The sequence below is a fragment of the Bufo gargarizans genome, chromosome 6 (assembly GCF_014858855.1).
Source record: "Bufo gargarizans isolate SCDJY-AF-19 chromosome 6, ASM1485885v1, whole genome shotgun sequence".
NCBI lineage: Eukaryota > Metazoa > Chordata > Amphibia > Anura > Bufonidae > Bufo > Bufo gargarizans.
Genome location: NC_058085.1, coordinates 233,029,471 through 233,056,184, shown reverse-complemented (window position 1 = coordinate 233,056,184; position 26,714 = coordinate 233,029,471). Strand labels below are relative to the sequence as shown.

General features: G+C 42.6%; 1 protein-coding gene across 1 annotated transcript in view; it reads right to left on the bottom strand.

The window, feature by feature from the left end:
• Positions 1 to 203: 203 nt before the first annotated feature.
• LOC122940880 (pendrin-like) overlaps positions 204 to 26,714 on the bottom strand; it is a 139,948-nt gene continuing 113,437 nt past the window's right edge. Inside the window, exons 9-20 of the mRNA XM_044297758.1 lie at positions 23,699 to 23,812; positions 18,669 to 18,746; positions 15,130 to 15,225; positions 14,212 to 14,318; positions 8,604 to 8,673; positions 8,431 to 8,523; positions 6,990 to 7,085; positions 2,650 to 2,889; positions 2,497 to 2,551; positions 1,265 to 1,410; positions 1,050 to 1,133; positions 204 to 617 (exon numbers count right to left, since the gene is read on the bottom strand). Of these exons, the coding sequence (XP_044153693.1) occupies positions 594 to 617; positions 1,050 to 1,133; positions 1,265 to 1,410; positions 2,497 to 2,551; positions 2,650 to 2,889; positions 6,990 to 7,085; positions 8,431 to 8,523; positions 8,604 to 8,673; positions 14,212 to 14,318; positions 15,130 to 15,225; positions 18,669 to 18,746; positions 23,699 to 23,812 (1,203 nt within the window). The 3' untranslated portion in view covers positions 204 to 593. The remainder of the gene's footprint in view (positions 618 to 1,049; positions 1,134 to 1,264; positions 1,411 to 2,496; positions 2,552 to 2,649; positions 2,890 to 6,989; positions 7,086 to 8,430; positions 8,524 to 8,603; positions 8,674 to 14,211; positions 14,319 to 15,129; positions 15,226 to 18,668; positions 18,747 to 23,698; positions 23,813 to 26,714) is intronic.

Here is a 26,714-nt window from a genome sequence, read left to right as displayed (position 1 = left end):
TTGGCAGACACCCATGTCCTTTCCCGTAAAAAAATTACTTGCTGGCTGAAAAAAAGTAACTTAAGTCAAAATTTGCCATGGGGTATGAATAATTATGGGCAGCACTGTATATGTTAGAGAATTGTATTATTGTCTGTTCTATAAACAAATAATTGTAATCATAAAATTCGGAATACCTCTTTAAGTAGATGTAGTGAGCAGCACCAGGTTCTGTCCTAAAGGTTTGATATAGTTTATTAACTAACAGGAGAGCAAGCACACATGTACTGATTAGTAGGTCTAAGCAACTACTTCTAAAACTCTTTGAGGATTTATAAGATTTTCTAGTGCATAGTAACCTGCAGCTGTAAGTTCATACATCTTATGTTTACAGAATAACATGGCACAAGCCTGAATAGATCTGTCCTAATTTGTGGACTTTGAATTGCTCAGGACCTTCTGGAAAGGCAAGACAAGTGTGGCTTACTTTGTAGGTCTGATCATTGTAAGCAATGTTAGGTCTGATTTTATTGTTAGCAAAAGTTGAATTAATATTAATAAAAATTCAGTCCAGATATGTGATGAATTAGTTACAGCAGCATTCTTTATTTTCTTCAAAATGCCAACGCTCTCATTGCCTGTCAAGGAAACAGAGTCCATAAGTTCATTATCTTAGATACCCAAAGAACAATATTGCCTTCTTCAGTGGGGATAGAAATACTAAGTGTCCTGAAAGCCATTGCATTTCCAAATAAAAGTGAACTGTGGCTTAGATCATAACTTAGATATGAAGAGTACAGGGGGCAGGTACCTGACCATCTGTCTGTAAAAAGGAATGTGTCCACTAGACAGCACCTTCTAAAATGCGCTACTTTTGGGCCAGCGGATGGGAAATCTTCTAAATAAAAGAGAGGGTAAAACTCTCCAGTTATCACAGATGTTTGCTTTCAGTTGTTAATTACCCAGGTAATTTGTTTGGTGTCAGTCGCTGTATCACATTTTAATTTAATATGCAAAAATTATTTTGGTAAGATTCTAACATTATTATAAGTAAATATATTTCTTCTCACCTCGTCTGGTTCTTGTAGCTCCTGGTATGCTGGATCCATAAACAGATGTTCAAATGGAGTTTTCGAATCCATCATTAGTGAAATCTGAGGGGGAGGGGGAACATTTTAAGGCAGTGGCTAAATGACAAAATCCACCAGATTTCACAGCCCTGAAAACACTTATTGTTAAATTGCCCCAGCATAATTTTCAGCTCTCCATCCCATGTTTTTCATACCTTCTCTAGTATAGGATCATTTCCATTCTTGGATTTCTGTGTATGTTCTATTTGTAAGACAGCATCATGAACCGTGAGGAAAAAGACATCACTCTTGATTGTGTCATCAAAGAAAGAGCAGTCCTCCATTTTCTTAAACATGTTATCTGCAGAAATGAAAGATGTGACTACTTCCAAATCACCGGGCTCTTCAGACCACTATAGCATTTCTGCTGCCATTACAAGCAGTGTGATTAGTAACCTAATATTTTTACAGTGGATTTCCATTTGTCGAAGCCCATTGTCACCATGGTCATATCAATTACAGTAGTCTGACTGCTCATCAATGGATAATTTTGCCATTTATGATTGGTAGATCACTTATCATTCCCTACATACTTTTCATTTGCTTGTGGCCCATGGTTGTGTAGACTAAAAGGAGACTGATGGACACTACACATCCTGGGCTGGCAGCAGTTTCATCTATTTGGTATTAATAGAATTGTCACAGATTCTACACCTGATACCAAATTTCCCAGTGATTCATTTCAGGATTTTCCAATTAAAGGGGTTATCCCATATAAAGTATTTATCACCTACCCACGGGATAGAGGATGTGTCTGATTCCACGAGGCCCAACTGATGGGTTCTCTGAGTCTCCTCTCAGACTGGAGCATTAGTGTGCTTATTGGTCAATTCACATCTATACGACCGAAGTAGACAGCATTGTTAAGTCCAATAGATGGGAAGGGAGCAATGGACTGGCATGCACACTACAGCTCCATTTAAAAAGGGTACTTGGGCCTCCTTGTTCTCATAATCGAGCCAACATTTTTGCCTATTCTATTGACAGGTGATACATACTTTTCTTGGGATTAACCCTTTCAATGTTTTATCCTAATTTAGAAAAGCCATTTTTATGCATTGATTTAATAAAGGTGCTCCCTTGCTTATGATTCTTATCTCTTGGCCACTGGAAAGAGCAGTTCCAAGGAGCATCTCACTCAAGAGGACCTGTCCTGTCTTGCATTACACAGACAACCCATTGATTTGAATGAGAACTGTGTAATGCTTAATTTCTCCTTTGATTGCCCTGCAGAGAAATTGAACACAGTTTTTCTCACAGATGACAGCTGATTTCTGGGAATAGGAGTCGTAAAAGGGTAGATTTTGTGTTCAACTTATTTTCAAGGGGCCCTTCTAACAAGTAGGGATTGTCCAAAGCAGAGAACCACTTTATTGTTTATATTTACCGTCACAAGCAGCAATGTAAGGATCTACATCAATCCTCCTAAATTCTTTAAATATCTGTGGGAGAAAATACGTACATTAAGGTGATGACATTACACATTTTCAATGTTCTGATAATTGAATTCACAGTTATAATACACATTATATGAAATTACCAGCTTAAGGACTTTCACGGCCACCACATCAAGGAAAGTTATTTGGCTGAAATCAAAAATAACGCTGTGGATGGTCACTTTTGGGACAGAAACTTTAACGGGCAACTCTGAGTTCCAGTCTACTTGAATCTCAACTTCTTTTGTTTGAATGCCATCATTCTCGGGTCCTTGAGGATCTTCAGGGTCATCTTGTGAGTCATATCCCAAGTTGTCTATACCCACTGGGGTGATTATACCATTCTGAAAAAGACATAGACAATGTGTTCTTTCCTCTTTCAGTATGACCATTGATTGATGATGATGATTAAAATATTTGTCCCCCAATATAAAAAAATAACATTTAAGCTTTTGGTCATTATTTGCTGCTATGCTGAATTCACATTAAAAGCACCCAGCACAGCGGTCAAACCATAAGTCACCTTTGACAATATTGGGGCCAAAAGAGAATGCAATGTACTTTGCAAACACAGTGTAGATTGAAAGCAGACATGTTGGTTATAGATTTCATGAATGTCCTCTACTTGTTTGGGCTGGTATGTAGTCAGTTCTACGTTGCTATAACAATTTATGTGGAATCCAATGATGTTAGTGTATATGGGAACTGCTCAAATTTTTCTGGTATGACTGCAGGGATTGGATACACTATATGGAAAAAAGTATTGGGACACACTTCTTAATCACTGAATTTAGGTGTTTCATTCAGTCCCATTGCCACAGGTGTAAAAAAAATTCTGACTTTACAGACATTTGTCAAGGAATAAGTTGTTCTAAAGAGACAACTGAATTAAAGCGTGATACTGTCATATGATACCCCTGTTACTTCAAGTCAGTTTGTGAAATTATTTCTCTCCTAGATATTCCACGTTCAATTGTAAGTGGTATTGCAAAGTGGAAGTCTTCATGAATCTGTTAGTGCAGTGAGTGTGAAACCTCTTGGTTAACTGAACAAATTTGGCTTTGGGCCTATCCTAAGTGCATTCCCCTGGTAGAGGAATATGAACTTCACTTCAGGGGAACCAGCAGGCTGCTGTCTAATTGACAGCTAACCCACTAGGGTCAGAAACACCAATGGTCAAACAAAATTTTAATCAGGGATAGGCTGAGGTTAGAGCACACAGATTTGTGCTATATGGTAAGCGGTCTGAGATCAAGGCAGGCAGAGATTGGTCCATACGGAGGTCAGGTAAGGCAGCGAGGGTCAGAATCTAGCAAATGGGCAGAAAGTCGGTACGTGTGCAGACAACAGTAAGGATTCCTCTTCAGGATATTAGCATGCTGGAAAGTACAGCAGGGTTGTGTCATGGTGGCGCATCTTGCCTGCCACCATCCCTCTAACTGGGGTTGGCACGGCAATCGCATGACTCACCTAGCTTCTGCCTGGCCACCAGACTCCTGTGTTCTGCAGGCTGCAAGGCCTATTCCTGTGTGTTTATTAGAAAGACTTTTCTCTGCAGCACTGCAGAAGTTAATTCCTTGATCCTGAGCTCAGCTGCTTGACTAATGAGCACATCAGTCCTCCTATATAACTGTGCTGCTGACCTCACTTTCTTGTCCTGAGCAATTTGGTCTCTAAAGACCTTGCTAGGTCTCTCTAGCTTTCTAGAGTCTGTTAAGAGCTATAAACTATTTATCTGCCCCCTTTACTGACCACTGCCTGTTTCAGGTTGCCAGCCATTGGCTGGTGAAGATTTGGGTGCACATGTGCTGGCCTTAAACAGCTGGTGGAAGCGCATGTGAGGCCGTGCTGGCAAGCAGGCCAACGCCTGCATGGAGCGACACAGCAAGCCTGGCATCCAGACCTGCCAGAGAGAAGGAGACAAGAGGAGCCGTGAGCCGTATTTGGGTTGCAAGGAGAGGTGAGCAGAGCAGTAGTGGCCTGGGGCCGCAGATGTAACAGAACCACGGCTACTCACCTATGAAGTGGCAGATCACATAACATTAGAGTGAGGTCATCAAGTGCTGAGGTGCATGGTGCATAAAAGTTGTCAACACTCTGCTGACTCAATAACTCAAGAGTTCCAAAACTCCTCTGGCATTAACATCAGCACAAAATCTGTGCACTGGGAAATTCATGGCAGGGGTTTCCATGGTCGAGCAGCTACATGCAAACCTAACATAACCAAGCATATCTGGCAGTCTGATGGATGAGTCTGGGTTTGATGATAGCCAGGAGTTTGGTGGAGGAGAGATAATGTTGTGGGATTGTTTTTCAGGGGGTGGCCTAGGCCCCTTATTTCCAGTAAAGGGAAATCTTAATGTTTTGGCATACCAAGACTTTTGTATGCTTTGTGGGGTTTCGCTCTGGTAGAGCGGAGGCAGTATAGAGGCAACAACAAGTTCTTTGGATCAAACAGTTCAGTGTCAACACAGATGCCTTCAGCTGCCAAGCTCACATGCAACAGGTCAGCCAGAGTCATAGGTACAAATCTGCTGATAGATGCCCTAAACATGCATACTTAGTATTACAAAGTCCATGAAGGCCATTTAGACTATCTGTTATGACACAGCTTTTTGGATTTTGGGATACTTGAAACTGTTATGACGGAAGTTAACACAACACTATCTGGTCAGCGCAATCTATTTAAAGTGGATTTTGCATTATAAAGAAATTGTGTATGTTCTTTGTATATGGTTGAACCACAATTACCAGTATTGCCAGTGCGCACGCACGGAATCCGGAACCAGTCATTTCAATGGGGCTGTGTACATGTGCGTTGTTTTTTATGCATCATGCGTGAAAATCGCAGAATGTTCTATATTCAGTGATTTTTCACACAACGCTGGCCCCATAGAAGTGAATCGCATCGCATCCGCGATGAAAATCGCTGCGTGAAAATCGCATCGCATCCGCAAGCAAGTGCGGGTGCAGTGCGTTTTTCACGGATGGTTGCTAAGAGATGTTGTTTGTATACCTTCAGTTTTTTATCACGCGCGTGCAAAACGGATTAAATCGCATTGCACCCGTGCAATAAAAACTGAACAACTGAATGCGATCGCAGACAAAACTGAATGACTTTGTTTGCGAAATCACGCATTTTTCACTGAATGCATTCGCAATGCATCTGGCCTTAGTTAGGCTACTTTCACACTGGTGTTTTGGTTTCCGTTTGTGAGATCTGTTCAGGGCTCTCACTAGCGGTCCAAAACATGATCAGTTTGGCCCTAATGCATTCTGAATAGAAAAGGATCCGCTCAGAATTCATCAGTTTGCCTCCGTTCAGTCTCCATTCCGCTTTGGAGGTGGACACCAAAACGCTGCTCGACGAAAATGAGACAAATAGATCCGTTCTGACACACAATGTAAGTCAATGGGGACGGATCCGTTTTCTATGACACAATCTGGCACAACAGAAAACTGGAGTTCATGACGGATCCGTCTTGGCTATGTTAAAGATAATACAAACTGATCCGTCCTGAACGGATGCAGACGATTATATTATCTGAACAGATCAGTCTGTGCAGATCCATGACGGATCTGCACCAAACGCGAGTGTGAAAGTAGCCTTATATGGTTAAAGGGGTTTTCCAAGTGTTTTAGACCAGGGATGCTCAACCTGCGGTCCTCCAGCTGTTGTAAAACTACAACTCCCACAATGCCCTGCTGTAGGTTGATAGCTGTAGGCTGTCCGAGAATGCTGGGAGTTGTAGTTTTGCAACAGCTGGAGGGCCGCAGGTTGAGCATGCATGTTTTAGACTGATGACCTATTCTCAGGATAGGTCATCAGTATGTGATTGATGGAGGTCCGACAGCCCCGCCAATCAGCTGTTTGATGAGGCCACAGTTTATCAAGCACAGCGCCGTCTATTTGACTTGAATGGGACAGAGCTGAGCCTAGGCCATGTGACCAATGAACATGACGTCACTGGTCTAGGGAGAGGACGTGGTCACCGCTTCAAACAGCCGATCAGCACGGGTGCCGGGACCCCCACCGATCAGATGCTGATAGCCTATACTGACCACACCTATTCTAAGGGCATACCCTTCCCTGCACTAGAGATAGAAAAATGAATAAAAACTGAATTTTTTAATAAATCTCACCACTAAGTTTAATCACACGCTCCTTAGTTTCCCTGATAATGAAGGGTGGTTGCTTGGTTGCAGAGAGAAGAGCAGCTCTGGAGGTTTTGTACTGACGGAATTTCAACCATACTAACCACTTACTTAGATTCCTAATATAATATAATAGTGGCGAACATGTTATATTGAATAAGCTAAAGTACATATGTGAAACCATTCAGAGATCTCTCCCTATTCCCCCCCTCCACACTTTTCTCACCCTCAACAACTGTTCTTGCTTCCAAACAGGAATGGGGTTCAAAATCTTTAAATACGAACTCACCTTTGTAGTTGTCAGCTGTCCTTTCTTTATAAGTTTATGAATCTTTCTCAAGGCTTTTGTCCTTTTAGTAAAAACTCTGACACTATCAAATCCAACCTTCAAAAAAGATACATTTCATAGTAAATAGTACATCTCTGACAGTATGTGCCCCTTAAAGGGATTGTTTGGCTTAAAAAACTCATTTAAAAATGCCTTTGGGCTTTTTCACATTAGTGGATGCCATGCGTGTCATCCGCAGCGTGCATGACAGCCAAGCCCCGACATAACATCATTGATAATGCTCTTTGCCTCTCTGTGATCTCTTTACTACGAAATCACGGTGACAACTTTATCTCACTGTGATTTTGTAGTAAAGAGATCACAGAGAAGCAAAGAGCATTACCAATCATGTTAATGCTCCATGTCTCTGCTGTCCGGAGCGGGGTTTGGTTGTCATTCACGATCTGAATGACACGCACGCCATCCACTCGTGTGAAACAGCCCTTTTAGGCAACTCTGAATTAATACAGCTGGAGTGGAGAACAGCTACAAATAGTGTCTCTCTGGGCAGATTGGGAAAAAATCTAAACATAGCCCCATATTATAGGTGGCTCTACATTGGCAGCATGTGGGGCCAACCCAAGTAGGTGGGGACATCAAGCTGTCAGCCATAGTAGTTTTGGTTGTTGGTGGGGCTAATGCAAAATTACAATGAAATACCCATAAAACATTAGGACGGAGCTGTCTGACCCTTATATGCAACTCTCCAGTGAAATTTGGAGCACCATCATCTTCTACACTGCCCTGTGGTCATATGGAGATATTTGGATCCCAGTCATTACATATATAGTCCAATACTAAGTAGCACCATGGCTATATATAGAGTGAGATATGGAGCTGTAGAATTATATGTACAGTCCTATGCTAATATATGGAGCACTTGTATTACATGTAGTACACCCTATGGTAGTACATGTCACACTTTATGCAAACCTATTAATCAATAGGAGAAGCGCTATTATATTATACTACAGGGCAGAGGTTGTGGTTTGTGTGTAGACTGTGCCTGTTCTTATTACAATTGTATATAGCTAATGTAACATCAGTATGGATGAGGAGCAGTACATAGTATGCTGGTTTAAAGGTCTTCAGTGACACGCAGGTCAGGAGTACTATAGGATTTTTTTTTTTTGGGGGGTGGGGGTGTTAGCAGCCTTGTAATGACTAGGCTTTCTCCCTGTAGAGTCAATAGCTAATCTGCCCCTGCTCACTCAGGAGGACTGAGCCCATTGATTTGACAAGTAGCATGTAATGCTTCATTTCCCCTGTGGTGGCGCTGCAGGGAAATGGAACACTAGTCACTATGTTCCGTCCAATCAGCAGGATACCATACTAAAGGGAATTGTATACAATGAACAACACCTTAAGCACCTTAAGACACTGGGACAATGACTTTACTTACAATTTTTTTAATACCGTTCTTGAGTCCTTCAATATTGCCGTAGAATATGCCACTAGAGAAGCGGACAATTTTCACTCCATCTGGCTCAACAAGCTGGAAAATACAATTAAATTTGTTATTTTTATAGCTGATTTGTATTTTTAAATAGATATGCTGTGATATGAAATACCTACATTTTTGTAAATTTTCAAGTCTTTGTAGAGCTCAGTATTTGCAACATTCCCAAGAGAGCAGCAAGAAGGACTGAAAATAAAATAGGATATACAATATGTTGGTTAGTTTTTCTAGCATATCTTTTATGATTTATAATAACCTCACTGCAACACCTCACAGCATCTTAGATGGGACAAGCAAGCACGACAGGCATCACATGCTGTAACATTTCTATAACACCATGTAGCCACATTTTAACAGAGTTGTCTGGTTTAGAAAGCAAATTTTTAACTACCCAATGTAACACTGTGTATGGTAAAGTACTAGAATGCTCAGGTGGGTGAGGTAAAAATAATCCAGAAAGCTGTGTTGTTTCAGCAAACACCAACCAACAAGAATAAACTGAGATGAAACAGGTATATCATCAAAAATAAATCCTTTATTGAATTAATGACACATAAAAACGAGACATGAGACAACAGATAAAAAATGGCTACTTCTGAGGAGGTATGTTAACACAAAGGATAAAATAAAAGGATTTATTTTTGATGATATACCCGTTTAATCTCAGTTTATTCTTGTTGGTTGGTGTATTCATGTACACTGAGTGAGTTTTTACTTACTCTTTCCGGGTTTATTTAACATAGTATATTTAATTACCGTTTATGTGTATGTCTATGTTTTGTGTAACCTACTTGTAATAGTTGTTTCAGCAAAGCATTGCTTTGCTGGGGCATTTTGTACTATTATGTCATGGAAGCCAGTGCGTTCCAGCATCTTGACGTAATAGTACGTCATGGTTAACTCCGGTCACCGCGCTGCATCGCGCGGTGACCGGAATAAGATGGCTGCACTAATTGGCAGGCAGTCATCTTAGCTGAGGGCGACGAGGAGTTTTTCTGCCCCCCCCTGCATTGCCCCAGCCAGTGGTAGCGCTATACTACTATTAGCCAATCTGTGGTGCTGCTGGTGGCTGGGAAAAAGGTGATTGGGGTGGATTACATTAGCCCATGTCACCTCCTAGGTCAGGGAGGGGACATCAGACACTGATGTCCCCACCCAGCGCTGAGATTGGCTGGAAAAACACTCCAGCCAATAGCAGCACTATGCAGCTGAAAGAATAGTTGGTTCCTCTCTGCAGGCAGCCATTCCAGCTTGGTGACTGCTCGCAGAGAGGACTTATTCCCCACTGTGCTGCTGGTTGTCGGCTGAGACTTGTGGTACCGCCACAAATCTGTGCTTTTCACTACTTTTCACTTTAAGAAGAAGAACAACACCTGGAACAGCAGTAGTGATCTTTGGTTTATCTGCAGCTGTTTCAGATCCCCATATTCCCTGTCCCTTCCTGAGCTGTGACTGGCAATTGCTGATTAGCACTTGTGTTTTTTATAAATCCAGCTAGCTATATATTTTTGTTAGTACTAGGTTACATTTTTGGACCCACACACAAGTAGTCTGCGTGGGTCCTGCACATGCTGAGCGCCGGTCAGTAGTGTCAATTACTGACAGCATCTGCTTAGGTTTATTGCCTTTTTTTTTTATAAATCAGTTAATGCTAGCTAGTTATATACAGTGGATATGCCACATTCCTCTACTCCTCCACTCCTTCATCATCATCATTATCCGGTGATGAGGGACCCTCGAGGAGACGCCCCAGGAGAGATGAAGTAGCCCCCCCCCAGTGATTCCCTATGGACCACACCGCCTAGTGAAGATTATGAGCCCCAAATTCCAGAGTTTGTGGGAAACTCTGGAATTCAGATTGACTGCACAGGCCCCTCCTGGAGCACCTCAACTCCAAATTTACAGAGGTGTTTACCCCAGAAAAAGTAATTAGCATAGATGAGTCCCTCGTACATTTAAAAGGAAGGATTATATTCTGCCAGTACCTGCCCAGCAAGCAGGCACGGTACGGAATTAAAATGTACAAGCTGTGCGAGAGTACCTCCGGGTACACCTACAGGTTCTGGGTTATGAGGGGAAAGATTCCTGGATACAACCCCCTGAATGCCCCCCTGTCCTAGGAGTTACTGGGAAGATCGTGTGGGGCTTACTGTACCCACTGCTGGATAAGAGTGACCACCTCTATGTGGATAACTATTATACCAGCATACCCCTACTCATGTCCCTAAAAGCCAGAGGTACTGTGGCTTGCGGCACAGTATGAAAAAATCAGAGAGGCCTCCCTAGACCCTGGTAGGGCAACTACTCTGAAAAAGCGACAGTAAGGCCTATTTCACACGAGCGTGACGGATTAGGTCCGGATGCGTTCAGGGTGCGTTCAGTGAAACTTGCACCATTTTGCAAGCAAGTTCAGTCAGTTTTGTCTGCAATTGCGATCAGTTGTTCAGTTTTTTTGCATGCAGGTGCAATGCGTTTTGATGTGTTTTTCATGCGCATGATAAAAAACTGAAGGTTTACAAACAACATCTCTTAGCAACCATCAGTGAAAAACGCACTGTGCGGATGCGATGCATTTTTCACGCAGCCCCATTCACTTCAAAAACGCTGAATATAGAAAATGCTGTGATTTTCACGCAATGCAGAAGTGATGCGTGAAAAACAACGCTCATGTACACAGACCCATTGAAATAAATGTGTCAGGATTCAGTGCGGGTGTAATGCGTTTACGTCACGCATTGCACCTACGTGGAAAACTCGCTCATGTGAAAGGGGCCTAAGGCTCTCTGCCATGAGAACATCCTGGCGGTTAAGTACAAGGACAAGAGGGATGTCCTTGTACTGACCACCATTCACACTCACACCAGTTCTGCCCGAGTGCGAGGTACCACAACCACTGTCAAGAAGCCAGACTGCATCCTTGATTACATAGAAATTTTTCATTTTCACAGCCAATTCCATGAATCACCTTTGAGGACAAAGTTCTCACTACACATCTTGAAATATTCCTTGAGGGGTGAAGTTTCCAAAATGGGGTCACTTTTTGGGGGTTTCCACTCATGGGGTACCTCAGGGTGTCTTTATATGCGACATAGCTCCCAAAAGCCAATCCTGCAAAATCTGTCCTCCAAAAGCCCTATGGCGCTACTTCCCTTTTGAACACTGCCATGCACCTATACATATTTTTTTTTAGCACATGTGGGGTGTTGGCATTTTCGGGAGGAAATGGGGAACAAAATGTGGGGTGCATTTTGTCCTGTTACCCCTTGTAAAAGTGAAAAATGTGGGTGTAAAGAAACTTTTTCCGGAAAAATTTTTATTTCTTTTTCACAGCCAAGTGTTTCCTAATTCTGTGAATTGCCTGATGGGTCAGAGTGCTCACTACACACGTTGAAATATTCCTTGAGGGGTGTAGTTTCCAGAATGGGGGGAATTTTTGGGAGTTTCCATTGTAGGGCCACCTCAGGGTGTCTTCATATGCAACATAGCTCCCAATTACCATTCCAGCTAAATCTGCTCTCCAAAAGCCATATGGTTCTCCTTTCACTCTGAAGCCTGCTGTGCGCCCATACATCAGTTTTTGAGCACACATGGGGTGTTTCTGTAAACTTCAGATTCAGGGTAATAGATTTAGAGTTTTGTTTGGCTGTTATCCCTTGATGTGTTGCAGAAAAAATAGATTAAAATTTAAAATCTGCTAAAAAAAGTGAAGTTTTGAAATTTCATTCCCATTTTCCTTTAATTCTCGTGGGGCACCTAAAGGGTTAGAAAAGTTTGTAAAATCTGTTTTGAATATCTTGAGGGGTGTAGTTTCTAAAATGGGGTGATTTATGGATGGTTTCTAATATATAAGCCCCAGAGAGTGACTTCATAACTGAACTAGTCCTGAAAAAACTGGGTTTTGGAAATGTTCCTAAAAATTTTAAGATTTGCTTCTAAACTTCTAAGCCTTCTAATGTCCCAAAAAAATAAAATTTCATTTTCAAAATGATCCAAACATGAAGTAGACATATGAAGTATACGAATGTAAAGTAATTACTATTTTTGTAGGTATTACTATCTATTATAAAAGTAGAGAAATTGAAATTTGCTAATTTTTCCACATTTGGTAAATTTGGTATTTTTTAATAAATAAAAATGAAATTTTTTGTCTAAATTTTACCACTGTCATGAAGTACAATATGTGACGAGAAAACAAACTCAGAATAGCCTGTATAAGTAAAAGCGTTTTCAAGTTATTACCACACAAAGTGACACATGTCAGATTTGCAAAAAATGGCCTGGGCAGGAAGGTGAAAACTGGCCCGGGGTAGAAGGGGTTAATGGAATGGCATGTAGGTTGGTAGTGGGACATGCCATTCCCTCCCACACTCCAGTACAAGGTATTACCCTAGCCTTTTACTAACCCAGCTGTAGCTGCTGGGCCCATTACTGTTGGGATAATTACAAGCCTCAAAAGTAGTGTTGAGCGAACTTCTGTTTTAAGTTCGGCGTCTAAAGTTCGGCTTCCGGTTAGCGGAGAATCCCGACATGGATTCCGAATACCGTTGTGGTCCGTGGTAGCGGAATCAATAATGGTCGATTATTGATTCAGCTACCACGGACCACAACGGAATTCGGAATCCATATCGGGATTCTCCGCTAACCGGAAGCCGAACTTTAGACGTCGAACTTAAAACAGAAGTTCGCTCAACACTACTCAAAAGCTCATTCCTGGTCAGAACTTGGAGATTGCATGACCTGTGGTGGCTGTGCAAAATTTGATCCCCCTGTTTGATCTGAAGTACCTAGGTGAGGTGACCTTCTGTATAGTTAGTGCCCAGATATGCAGGTATTGTTTATGTATTACTTTTGTGCCAAAGGTTTACCCAAGTGAATGTCGAACTTGGTTGCCCTGTGGTGTTTATGAAGAAAATAAACCTTCATCTATGGGGTTGTTAGGTTAACAGAATCCTTGTAGTTCCACCATGACAGAAGAGTGGAGAACAGATGAAGGAGGTGGGGGTTTGGTGGTATTCTCTGAACTAGTTAAGTGGATAAATGATAGGTATAATTTAATTTGTGTAATTTACTGTAAGAAGTGCCTACATTCTGATTAATTTTATAACGTAGTTTTCTATTACAGAGCTCCAAATTCACTGATTCCCTTAACACAGGTAAATAGTCAAATTCTCACTGCCTTTAGCCACCACTAGGTGATGTGCACTGCATAGAGATTTATATAGCAACTACTGTATTATACTTAGTGGCTGCTATAGGCAGAAAATTGTATTATTTAACTGTATACTGTGTAGCTGCTTCTCTGAGCAACGCTGTTCTAGAACTTCAGTGGGTCCCTCAACCTCTGTGCCCCATACAAGCTGCTATGGCTGTGGTTACATCCATCCAAAGGGAATGCGTCATGGCAGATATCACCTGTATAACACATGATCCACCTTTGATATTGGATGAAATTACAGATTATCTACCCCCTGCTAACATCTGCACAGGTACAGAGCATGCCTTTAAAACTCTCTCATAGAAGTCAATGAGGACCCTCCTGTCCATTGTGTCTATGTCCCATAGTGGCTACTGTAAAGCATATCTCAGGCAAGATGGCAGACCCCATAATCATGTTCAGGAAATAGAATAAGAAATTATAGGTGATACATTCCCTTCAAATTCAATGAAGTTGGCCAGTATGGTTCTAAAAAATAATTATAAATTTTTATAAATCAATGTACTTACAACTGGACACGTAGGACAACAGTCAGTAATCCAAACACCAGACCAGCCAATAAACCCAAATCCAGGCCAAGTAGAATTGCTGCAATGCATGTAAATACCCAAATAATCTGTAAAAAAAAGCATATTAATGCATTGTAGCTAATACTGCTTGACTTGATTTATGGGACACTTAAGGCTAGGGCTACACTGCTAGATTTTTTGCAACTCGCACTGCGATCTTATTCATTTCTATGGGTTCAAAATCCTGGCTGTGACGCTTTAGTTTACAGGGGGTTTCCTAATAGATTTTTATGGCATATCATATGATTGCTTGGGTTAGTCAACAGGAAACAGCTACACAGGCAGGCTGGGCTGTTTCCTAATTTCCCATTTATTAATTTTTTTGATAGTCATTGCACACTCCAGAAAATGTATGAATAAACTGACAACTACACATACCCTTTGACAACATGGTGTGTTCTTACACAGTCTGGTAATGCCAACGGAGTTGTCAATTTATTCATGCATTTCCAGGAGGATAAGGCCCCATTCACACGTCCGCAATTTCGTTACGCATTTTGCGGAATGCAATTGCAGACCCATTCATTTCTATGGGGCCGGACGATGTGCTGCCTGGATACGGAATTGCGGACCCGCAATATTCTATTAGTGTCGGTGATGTGCGGTCCGCAAAATGCGTATTGCACATTGCCGGTGTCCGTGTTTTGCAGATCCGTGTATCCGCAAAACAGGTTACGGATGTGTAAATGGACGCTAACAAAGAAACAGCACTGTGCAAGAGTTCTTAGAAAAACTTGTTATTTCATGGGAAATGACAGGCCATCTTAAAGGCCATCATTTGCACCCAGCTAGTTGTACATGTGGAAAAATCCATACTTATCTGCTCAGTCAGCCTGTCTATAGCTAAATAACGCTTACCGAATCCCACTTGTTCTCTCTCCAAAGTCTGGGCACATCACGAATTTGCCAGAACATGCCTTTTAGATTGGCTATGCAAATAGCTGCCAAGACAGACTGTCAAAGAAAAAAAAAGGAAATAGAAAAATTATTTTCACAATAGTAAAGGGGTTGGCCAATATATACAAACATTTCTAAAAATGCCATAAACAGTCATGTTTGCTCAATGCCGATCAGCTGTTTGAAGAGAAGGCCGCACTCCGTGCGAGCGCTGCCTTCTTTTCATTCTTGTACCTGCTCGCCTTCGACATCGCAATGCCTGAGCAGTGTGATTACAAGCCGTCCCATTCACTTCTATGGGATGGCTCCTTCCTATTCAATAAGAACAAGCCATCCCATTGAAATGACTAGGGTGGCTTCTTGTAATAACACCTGCTCACCGCTGCAATGTCAACAGCAAGCAGGTAAACAATGAAGGGAATGCAGCGCTTGCACGGAGGGCAGCCTTCTCTTTAACTAGCTGATCGGCGGGGGTGTCAGCCATTCTGATATTGATGACCTATAGGATAGAATCCCCGTACGATCAAATTACCCGATAAACAAGCGTTTTTGCTCATTCGGGTAATCGGCGGTACATTTACATCTCCAGATAATTACTAATTGCTATATTTGGGATTTATGTCTAGTGATAGACGAACATCGGCCGGGATCATTCGTGAACGCGCATTCGCGATCAAATGTTTGCAAACCGCGTGTTTGTGGCGGGCCCCATTGACTTTATTGGCAGACGAACCCGAAAAACCTTCAGATCATATTTGCAGCCACCAAATACTTAATAGAAGTGCACAAATAGTCCCACAACATGGACAGTGACATACTAGAGGGGGATCATTGGCAAAAATTCCCACAAAAAATATGTATTTTAATCAGAGGCCATTTCTATGCGTCTTAAAGGGAAACTCTCAAAAATGCTCCCTGCTGGAGCCTAGAAAAATTTAATTTTATGCCACGGGAGTTCAGGCTCCAAAAATTAGGCATTCACCTGACAGCAAAAGAACTTGTAATTAATTATGTGGCTGGAGGCAGGGTCGGCTCCAAGTTCATGTGGGCCTTTGGGCTATAAATCCCAGTGGGCCCCCTTGAGGCATTTTTGTACATTTACATGTCCCTCTGTGGCTCCCACTTGGTATAATGACCACCAGTGGCCCCTATACAGTATAATGACCACTAGTGGCCCTTCACACAGTATAGTGACCTCCCAATGGCCCCACACACAGTATAATGACCCCACAGTGGCCCTCCATTCAGAATAATAACCCCCAGTCGCCCCCAATTCAGAATAATGAACCCCAGTTGCCCCCACACTGGGGGTTATACTGTATGGAGGGGGCACTGGGGGTCATTATACTGTATGGTGGTCACTGGGGATTATTATACTAAATGGGGAGCACTGGGGGTCATTATACTCTGTAAGGGGCCCTCACAGTGTAATTACCCCCCCAGTGGCCCCCTCACATACCTATCATTGCTGGAGCGCAAGGCAGCTCCTTCTCTCCTCAGGCCCGCTGCAGCAGTGAGACACACGTCATGACGTCACTGCTGGGCCAGGCCTGGAGGAGAGAAGGAGTTGTGCAGTGATGTATCTAAAACTGACTGGGCCCCACAGAAAATTTTAGTATGCCCCCTGCCCCCCCCCCCCCAGTGGGTTCACATCACATTTCTCCTATCGGTTTGATGTATACAAATGTGCAGCACTCCACGTTTTTGTATCCTGCAGAGTCCAGTAAAACAATGCATACGTGAACGGACGCCACTGTACGGCATCAGTCTGAGGCATCTGTTAACGCATACATTTTTGGTATGCATTAAATGGATGGCAAAAATGGGATGTGAACCCAGCCCTAGTGTCAGAATAAGCACCAGTAACACAGCAGAGCAGCGGTGCGGAGAGGGGAGGCTGCCATGTACTGACAGAGCGCTACCTGGTCCTGGTGGTCAGGGGTTAGGACTATATAATGTACTGAGGAATGGATACAATTTTAACTGTAGGCCACTGGAGTACAGGCCCCAAAAATTAGACATTCGTCTGACAGAAAAAAACTTGTGATTATGTGGCTGGAGCTACATTAGGCGGTCACTGGAAGCAGGTATAACGCAGGCATTAATCAATATTTGGTGGAAACAGGTATATCGAACCCCTTAAAGGGAACCTGCCACCTGGATTTTGTGTATAGAGCTTAGGACATGGGTTGCTAGATGGCCGCTAGCACATCCGCAATACCCAGTCCCCATAGCTCTGTGTGCTTTTATTGTGTAAAAAAAACCCGATTTGATACATATGCAAATTAACATAAAAGAGTCATATCTTACTTGTGTGACCAGAGAAGAGTCATATTTCTCAAGCTCTGACTCATCTCAGGTTAATTTGCATATGTATCAAATCGTTTTTTTTTCCACAATAAAAGCACACAGAGCTATGGCGACTGGGTATTGCAGAAGTGCTAGCGGCCATCTAGCAACTCATGTCCTTAGCTCTATACCCAAAATCCAGGTGACAGGTTCCCTTTAATCAGTATTTTGTGGAAGCAGGCATATCACAGGCCTCAATCAGTATTTTGTGGAAGCAGGTACATCAAACCCCTTAATCAGTATTTTGTGGAAGCAGGTGTATTGCAGCCCTCAATCAGTATTTTGTGGAAGCAGGTATATAGCAGGCCTCAATCAATATTTAGTGGAAACAGGTATATCGAACCCCATAATCAGTATTTTGTGGAAGCAGGTATATCGCAATTCTCAATCAGTATTTTGTGGAAGCAGGTATATTGAACACCTTAATCAGTATTTTGTGGAAGCAGGTATATCGCACCCCTCAATTATTTTTTATACCACAACAGTTATATCACACCACCCTGTTTATTGGGGGCAACAGGTATATCGCAGCCCTCAATCAGTATTTTGTGGAAGAAGGTATATCACACCCCTCAATCAGTTTTTTTGGGGGGCAACAGGTATATCACACCCCTTGCAAATAGTTGTTCCAATAGCATTTGCCCCTCTATATAGCTGCAGTATAGCAGCAGAACCGCACACAACTGCTGCACAATACAAATGCACTATAATATACTTTCTATGTTAGAAAGTATATTTTTAGGTATATCACACCCCTCAGTATATCACACCTATCGATAGCACACCTATACCAGGCCCTATTAGATAGCGTTTGGTGTCCCTAACAGCCTGTCCCTGCTCATCAAAGCAACCTCTCCCTACATTGGCAAAAAACAGAATATAAAATGTCTGCCAGATTGGGTTCTTTTATAGGGTTGGGGTGTGTCCATGTGCTGAAACATCTCAATTGGCTGTCCTGTCCCACCTGATGGATGTGTCATGGGTAAAGGTTCTGCGCAATGCAAAATAATATGGCGCCGGCGGACATCGCCATATGTTCGCAAAGTTCACCATGAAACGACCGCCGGGCGAACCGCAAGGCCATCTCTATTCCTGTCCCATGTAAAAGGCCCTTTAGTAAACATATTATTCAACCTTTATTAAGCTATTACCTTCTGCAGCGGTTCCAGGAGCCTTCCTAATGCCATTATAGCAATCAGTACCACTATAGCTGCAACCAGGCTGGCCAACTGGAAAGAAGAGAAAACAGGAACATTCAGACCGACCAATGCACTGTGGTTGTCACTTTTGAGGCAGTAATATAGTAGTTATATTCTTGTACATAGGGGGCAGTGATATAGTAGTTATATTTCTGCACACAGGGCATACTAAATTAGCTATATCCCTGTAGCTATAAATAGGGACAGTATTATAATAGTTATATTGACCATCACAATGCAACAGCACTCTGCAATCACAAATAGTCAAGTAAATACAATAGTGCCATACTTACTATAGCAAAAGTACTAGTGCTAATGCTACGTCATAACCAGTAGGAAAGCTCCATACAGGGAAAAGCCTGTTGTCAAAGACGCATTTTACTTATACCAATACGCCTTAGACTTTTTTCAGACGTTATTGTGACCTCTGCCAGTATGGGCACTAGCGAGGTAGTACTTAGTGTAGTTTCCTGTCTTAAAGAGATCGCCTTGTTGGTGGACAGACACAAATGATTTTGTATAAAATGTATTTTCCAAGAATTTCACACTTAGAATGTAGCATTACAATTTTCTATAGTGAGTACGGCAGTATTATATTTACTTTATCATTTTTGTTTGCAAATCTCTGTTGCCATGACGACGTGCACCTGCGCACTGGGATGTGCTGACTAACCCCTATTTAATATTCTTGACCATAACTGCTTTAATATACCAGTTATATTGTAAATAAAGAGCAGTATTATAGTACTTATATTCTTGTACATAGGGGGCAGCAATATATTATTATTATTATAGTATACACGGAGTGGTGTTACAGTAATTATGAGCTTCTATATAGGAAGAAGAATTATGTTAGTTACTGTATATTCATGTACATACATACAAAGCAATGTGATAGTATATTCTTGACCAAATATGGGAAAGTATCATAGTAGTTATATTCTTGTACATAGAGGACAATAATTTAGTAGTTTTCATGTCCACGGTAACAGTAGGCAGTATTACAATAGTTCTACACACCTCAACATTGAAATTGCAACATCAAGAAGGAAAAGTTGTGGAATTATGGAAAACACAGGATTGATAAACACGTTAATGATATGATGCGCAGAAATATATGCACTTACGTGCCATGTCTGAGGAAAGGTCTGCCATGCAGAATGCACTTGGGCACACAAATAATAAAGATTTGCTACCGGCAATTCCCTTTCCAATTGGCAACCAACAATGATGTCCAAGATATGCTCAATGGAAGATGCTGAAGGACATGGTAGCACATTTAGACCAAACAGTAGCACGGGCAACATGCAGACTGGTGTTGTCCTGTTGAAAAATGTCTCATGGGACACTTTGGAGAAATGGCCATACCACTGGTTCTATGACTAAATCAATGTAACGCTGAGTTAGTGTACCTGAAGTGAAGACTAGAGAAATCTGGTTACCATACATTATGCCACCCCACTCCATAATCCCAGGTGTAGGACTGGTGTGACTTTCCCTTTACGAAGGCCTCTGTGAGGGGTTAGCTCTTCTCCGGGGGTCATTCTCACAGATACGGCTTCAAGACACAAACAGTGCATTTATTGTGCCACACCAGCAAAAACAAAATGACAAAATAATAAACACACGCCCGTCCAGGCTCTAACTAAACACAAAGTTCCTGACTCACCTAAGTCACAGTTCACACCCTATGAACCCATGCGGCTTTGTCAGCCAATGTCCCACAGCCTCCTGGCTGTACAGAGTCCAGTATGCCCACTGTCTCCAGTTCAGTGTTTCTTGTGGGGAATTGGGGCTTAGTAGTCCGCCTGACTAGAGCCCTGCGACCCTCCCAGGGGTCGCTTCGTCACCCAACTCCAGGCTATCTCCCAGCCTTGTGGTCCCTAAGCCTTGCCCAACTGAGAGCACACTGACAGAGCCTCCAGGCCTCTATCCACAGTTAACACACTCCCCCCCTGCTGACACCCTGGGAGGTGCTTTATGCCAGCCTCATTACTTCCAGCTGGTCTCGCCTGTGGTGGAATAGGGGTGTGGACCGCACTATCCACCCCTTCCTTGCCTCTACCCTGCGTGAGACCTGTCACTTTCTCACACCTCTTAAAGGGTTTGCTGTCATGAGAAATAACGTTATATAGCTGACTGACATTAGCGATGTGCTAATGTCAGCAGTACATAACAGTGGGCTTTATAAACTCCATGTCTGCCGCCGTTCCCTCAAAATAAAGACTTTTAAATTATGCTAATGAGCCTCTAGGTGCTACTGGGGTGTTGCTGCCCATGTACACCTGATTGACTTTTGAGTTCTCCTCATTGTCCCGTAAATCCCGCGCCTGCGCCGCCCGTTTAGTATTTGGCGCAGGCCCAGTGAGTGAAGGACGCGCTCCTGCTGCCTGCTTCACCCACTGTGCCGGCGGCGCAGGCGCGTGATTTACGGAACACTGAGGAGAACTAGGACGTTAATCAACTGGACATGGGCGTGTCAAAGGGTGAGTAGACCGAGCCTCTAGGTGCTACTGGGGTGTTGCTGCCCATGTACACTTGATTGACTTTTGAGTTCTCCTCATCGTCCTGTAAATCTCACGCCTGCGCCACCCGTTTAGTATTTGGGGCAGGCCCAGTGAGTGAAGGACGTGCTCCTGCTGCCAGCTTCACCCACTGTGCCGGTGGCGCAGGTGCGGGATTTACGGGACACTGAGGAGAACTAGGACGTTAATCAACTGGACATGGGCGTGTCAAAGGGTGAGTAGACCGAGCCTCTAGGTGCTGAAGCAACGCCCTCATAGCACGTAGAGGCTCATTAGCATATTTGTAAAGTCTTTATTTTAAGAGAACGGTGGCAGGCAGGGAGTTATAATGGCATTGCTCATGTCTGCAGAACAATCTCCAGCTATCATTGTGTTTGAGATGAAAGCGCAACTCATCACTGAAGAGGATAGACCTCAATTCCAGCCTCTATTGCTGTCTTGTTGTGCACCATGATATCCTTTCAGTGCAGTGAAGTGAGGTCAATGGAACACCTGTGGCTGGACATCTGGCTCATAGATCAATATTGTGCAAACGTCTTCTGATGGCTTGTGTAGACAACGTTTTCGACCCTAGGCATGGGATGTCATGTCCAATTTAACTTGCAGTACAGAATGGATGACTACACACAATTTTTCTAATCAGACGATCTGTCAGTGCAAAGATTCTCCTCTGTGCACCTCTTGCTCTCATTTCAGTTCATCATTGTTCTTCCAACCGCCTGGGACACACAACATTTAGCAGTGCTGACATCTCAGCCAATGCGATCTGCCAGAGTGATAAACCAAGGTCTCTGAGATTCTAACAAGTGCCGAATAACTGGAACGTTGATGAACTGGAGTCATTGTACAATCATCCTACTTCACTTGATTCGATTTTTAAGGTTTCAGGTGGCTAAAAAACCTTGCTTTCAATCTGACTTTTATTACCCTCCCACACACCACAGATTGGAGCTGGGTGGTAAAAAATTTGATTATTTGCAGATCTTAGCGACACCTGCTTCTTCCTCGATATGGATAGCATTCTGGCTTGTCCTTCTTGATGTTGCAGTTTCAATGTTGAAGATTGTATTATTGTCTATACATAAGTTACTTTCGTATCTACGTGTAGGTACCATTATTATACTAGATTGTTAAATTTAGTAGTTATTGTATATTCTTGTTTCTAGGTAGCAGTATTATAATCGTTTATTCTAGTAGTTCTATTCTTGTACATGTGGCGCTGTATTACTAGTTACTATATATTGTTGTACATACTGTAGGGAACAATATTATACTAGTTATACTGTTGACGGTACAATGCTACATTCTAGAAGTTATATTTTAATCTTGCACGTAGAGGCAGTATTAAAGCAGTTATATTCTTTTTTACATGAGGCAGTATTATATCAGCCATATTTTTGTACATTCAGGCAGTATTATAGTAGTTATAGTTTAGTTCACAGGAGGGGGTGTAATACAGTATGCCTATTCTTTACCATACCTGTATTTACAATATGTATGTATACTTAACCTAATTAGACAAAATATGACTTGTTATTTTAAACCCAGAGATGCAGTCACAATTTTGAAGTCTGTTGAATTGTAATATAGGAGTTATAGGGGCACATTTATTAAGACTAATGTTTTAGATGCTGGTAAATAGGGCTTAATAAAGCCCTACAGCTGATGAAGGATCCGCTGAAGTTATGAAGAGACGCAGGCCTCTCCATAACTTCGCTGCATCTAGCGCCAGTTCTTCCATGCTGTCTTACATTTAGACCATTTTCTACTCCTAAAACAGGCATAGAAAAAGATGAATGAGACAGACCTGCCGGACGGTCCCTGCCCACGCCCACAATTTTAGAGCTGGCGTGAGCGGGGAGAAGTTGCATATAGTGGCGCAATGCCATCTGCACCTGAAATATGCCTAATATAGGCTGTATTTCAGTATAATAAATGGCCCTTATAGTCTGTAATGTAATATAGTCTTATGTAAGTAGTAATTCAGGAGGTATAGAGGACAAGTAATGTGATGTATTTAAAATGTAACATGATGCTTCAAGGCGGACAAACACACATGGGGTCATTTATTAAGACCGGCATTTTAGATGTCAGTTTTAATAGCCCTTGTGCTGGCCATGATGCGCCTAAGTTATGTGGAGACCTTTACATAACTTAGGTGCATCCTCCACTGGCCTAAATCTATGCCAGCTACCTTGCTGGCATATATTTAGATCATTTTCTACTCCTAAAACAGGTGTAGAAAGTAATAAATAAGACAGGCCCGGCCAGTCCACAACCTTCCCTGCCCACACCGCACCCCCTTTTTTAAAACTGGCATGAGAGGGGAAAAGTCGCAGATTTGGCCACAAATTCCCTTTGCGACCGAATCTGCGACAGATATACACCAAACATCTAATAATGACCCCCATAGTCCTTGCCATCATTGAGATAAGGTTAGGTCACATGGTAATCTACCTGGGTTTTTCCACCAGTGCCCTCCTGGATTGCAGTTCGTGAGAGTGCAGTACTGACACAGAAGCAGGAGAATATTCCACCAATCAAATTGCTGCCTCCATTTGCAATAAATTCCTGTTAAAAGGAAGAATAATATACAGCTTTAAATGGTGAAAACAGATAATAATCTGACCATGCTGATCCAGCAAAAATCAAAAGGACCCCCCCCCCCCCCCCGCTCCACACACATTCTTCAAGAGGCTAGCCATACACAATAGATGTATGTTGGCCGGACACCCTGTGTGAAATCTACCTTTACTTTGTGCCAGTCATCTAATAACCCTTATTTCTAAATTACTAAAAGGTCATCAACACTTTTTTAAGCTACATTCTTATCAGTAAGAAAAGAACTGAGCTATAACAAGTGTTTATAATGTCAGAGATCAGAGTTAAAGGGATTCTGTCACCAGGATTTACCCTATAGAGATATTTATATGTGCCCATCAGTCTCCTTGTTTTATATTAAATGATCCCACTCTTACTGCTCTGTGTGTCTTTTATTCTTCCAAAAAGCGATTTTATAGATATGTAAATTACCTTGCTAAGGAGCCCATCATTCCGGAGCCTAGCACCGCCTACCGGTTAATTATTCACTGCACTTGCCCTGACGTCATTCTTTCCAAGCACCATAATCTTGTGCAGGCGCAGTGTACACAGTAGTCTGTGCCTGTCACCACCAGACATCTGAGAAGCTCTGACAGACGTCCTTCAGAACCTCCTCCTTGAGATTCCTTTTGTTTTGCTTTCATTTTCTCATCTCGTTAGCCTCTCTCAGCTGTCATGTAGTTGCACTGATTGCATCCCTTTAAATCCCTTCCCATACTGCATCACTTTGCGGTTTATATTACTTCCTGGAGTGTGTGCATGCTGATCCTACTACTGAGTCTTCTACAGATAAGTTTTGTTCGTTCTTTTGTGTTTTCCTGTTTCCTGGATCCCAGGTGACCCTGACTCCCTCCGTATCTAGTGTAGGGAGCCGGTGGTCGTGTCCCCTCACTATTATAGGGTGTTCAGGTGTTATACAGTCGAGGTACGAGGATATGCGATCATCTACCATTGGGATTTTCGCATAGGCTGAGCAGTTAGGGAGAGAGCCAGGTCTGATGCAGGGCTCTCCCTTTTGTTCCTTAGTTTTGGATCAAGTCAGTCAGATCTTCATTTTGTGTCTTCTAGTTTTCTGTACACCTTTCGTGACATTATAAACCGCCAAAACCGTCTTAAGCATGAATCCGGTTTCAACCTTGATTGACCGCATGCAGGGTCTTTCACTGGAGGTAGAAGATCTCCGGAAAACTGTCTCTCAGTTTGAGGTGACCGTTTCTGCTTGCGTTCATGGAATTTGTTCTGAGCCTAAAATCTCGCTTCCGGATACGTTCTCCCGGGGTAGTGAGAATTTTGTTCGTTTTAGAGAGGCTTGCAAACTCCATTTTCGCCTACTTCCCCATTCCTCTGGTGATGAGGAGCGGAGGGTGGGGATCATCATATCGCTGCTCAGGGATAACGCTCAGTCCTGGGCCTTTTCGCTGCCGGTGGGGGCACGGCCCCTCCGTTCAGTGGATGATTTTTTTTTTAGCCCTGGGTCAGATATATGATGATCCGGATCGTATTGCTTTGGCTGAGTCTAGACTACGTCTTTTATGCCAGGGTAAACAGTCCGCAGAGATATACTGTTCAGAATTTCGGAGATGGGCAGCTGATACTGGTTGGAATGATGCTGCACTCCGAAGTCAATTTTGCCATGGTCTTTCAGAGGGATTGAAAGATGCATTTGCCTTTCATGAGAGACCTACCTCCTTGGACTCTGCCATGTCTCGGGCCGTTTGTATTGACAGGCGTCTTAGAGAGAGAGGAGAAATCACTCCTTCCTGTCATACTCAGTCCAAGGACAGTGCGGCAGTCTCTTTCAGTGCACAGGGGTCTCAGTCGCTCTCAATCCCTTCTGAGCAGGAGCCCATGCAGCTGGGTTTGATTGCCTCTGACAATAGAAGATTCAGCCCTCATGGGAAGGTTTGTTTCTGTTGTGGGGGTATAAATCATTTGGCAAATGTTTGTCCTTCTAGGAGATTCAGGCAGTTTTTTGAGAGTAATAAAGTAACAAAAAGAAAAAAATCCTCTAAAAATGTTCCTTCTGTTACTATTAGCAAGGTTGATGCGGAAATTTAAGGTTTTCAGTTTGCTTGCAGTTCCCGTTTTGTCCTACCTGCCAGGGTGGCGCTAGAGAGCAAGAACATTTTTTGTGAGATTTTTGTAGATAGTGGAGCAGCTGTCAATCTCATTGATAGTCAATTTGCTATAACTCATGGTTTCCAGGTATGCACTTTGGGAAAGGTTATACCTGTTTTTGCTATTGATTCCATTCCACTTTCTCAGAAATCGTTAAAGGGCATAGTTCACAATATCCGTTTGATTGTGAGTGATACTCATGTTGAGGATGTGTCATGTTTCGTCCTAAGCGGGTTGCCTACTCCTCTAGTGTTGGGGCTACCCTGGCTCACTAAACATAACCCCACCATTGATTGGCAAGCGAGGCAAATAAATGGTTGGAGTGACTTTTGCAGAGAGAATTGCCTCACAACATCTGTTTCTGAGGTTTCTACTAAGACTGTACCATCTTTTCTCTCTGAATTTTCGGATGTGTTTTCGGAGAGTGGTGTTCAGGACTTGCCCCCTCACAGGGAGTACGATTGCCCTATTAATCTCACCCCAGGCGCCAAGCTGCCTAAATCTCGTTTATACAATCTCTCCCAACCTGAAAGGGTCGCTATGCGTGCTTATATCTCTGAGAGTCTGAAAAAGGGACACATATGACCCTCGAAGTCACCTGTTGCCGCTGGTTTTTTCTTTGTTAAGAAAAAAGATGGTTCTTTAAGACCATGTCTGGATTTCAGGGAGCTGAACAGTATCACAATTCGTGACCCTTATCCGCTTCCTCTGATCCCGGACCTGTTTAACCAGATTGTTGGGGCTAAAGTTTTTT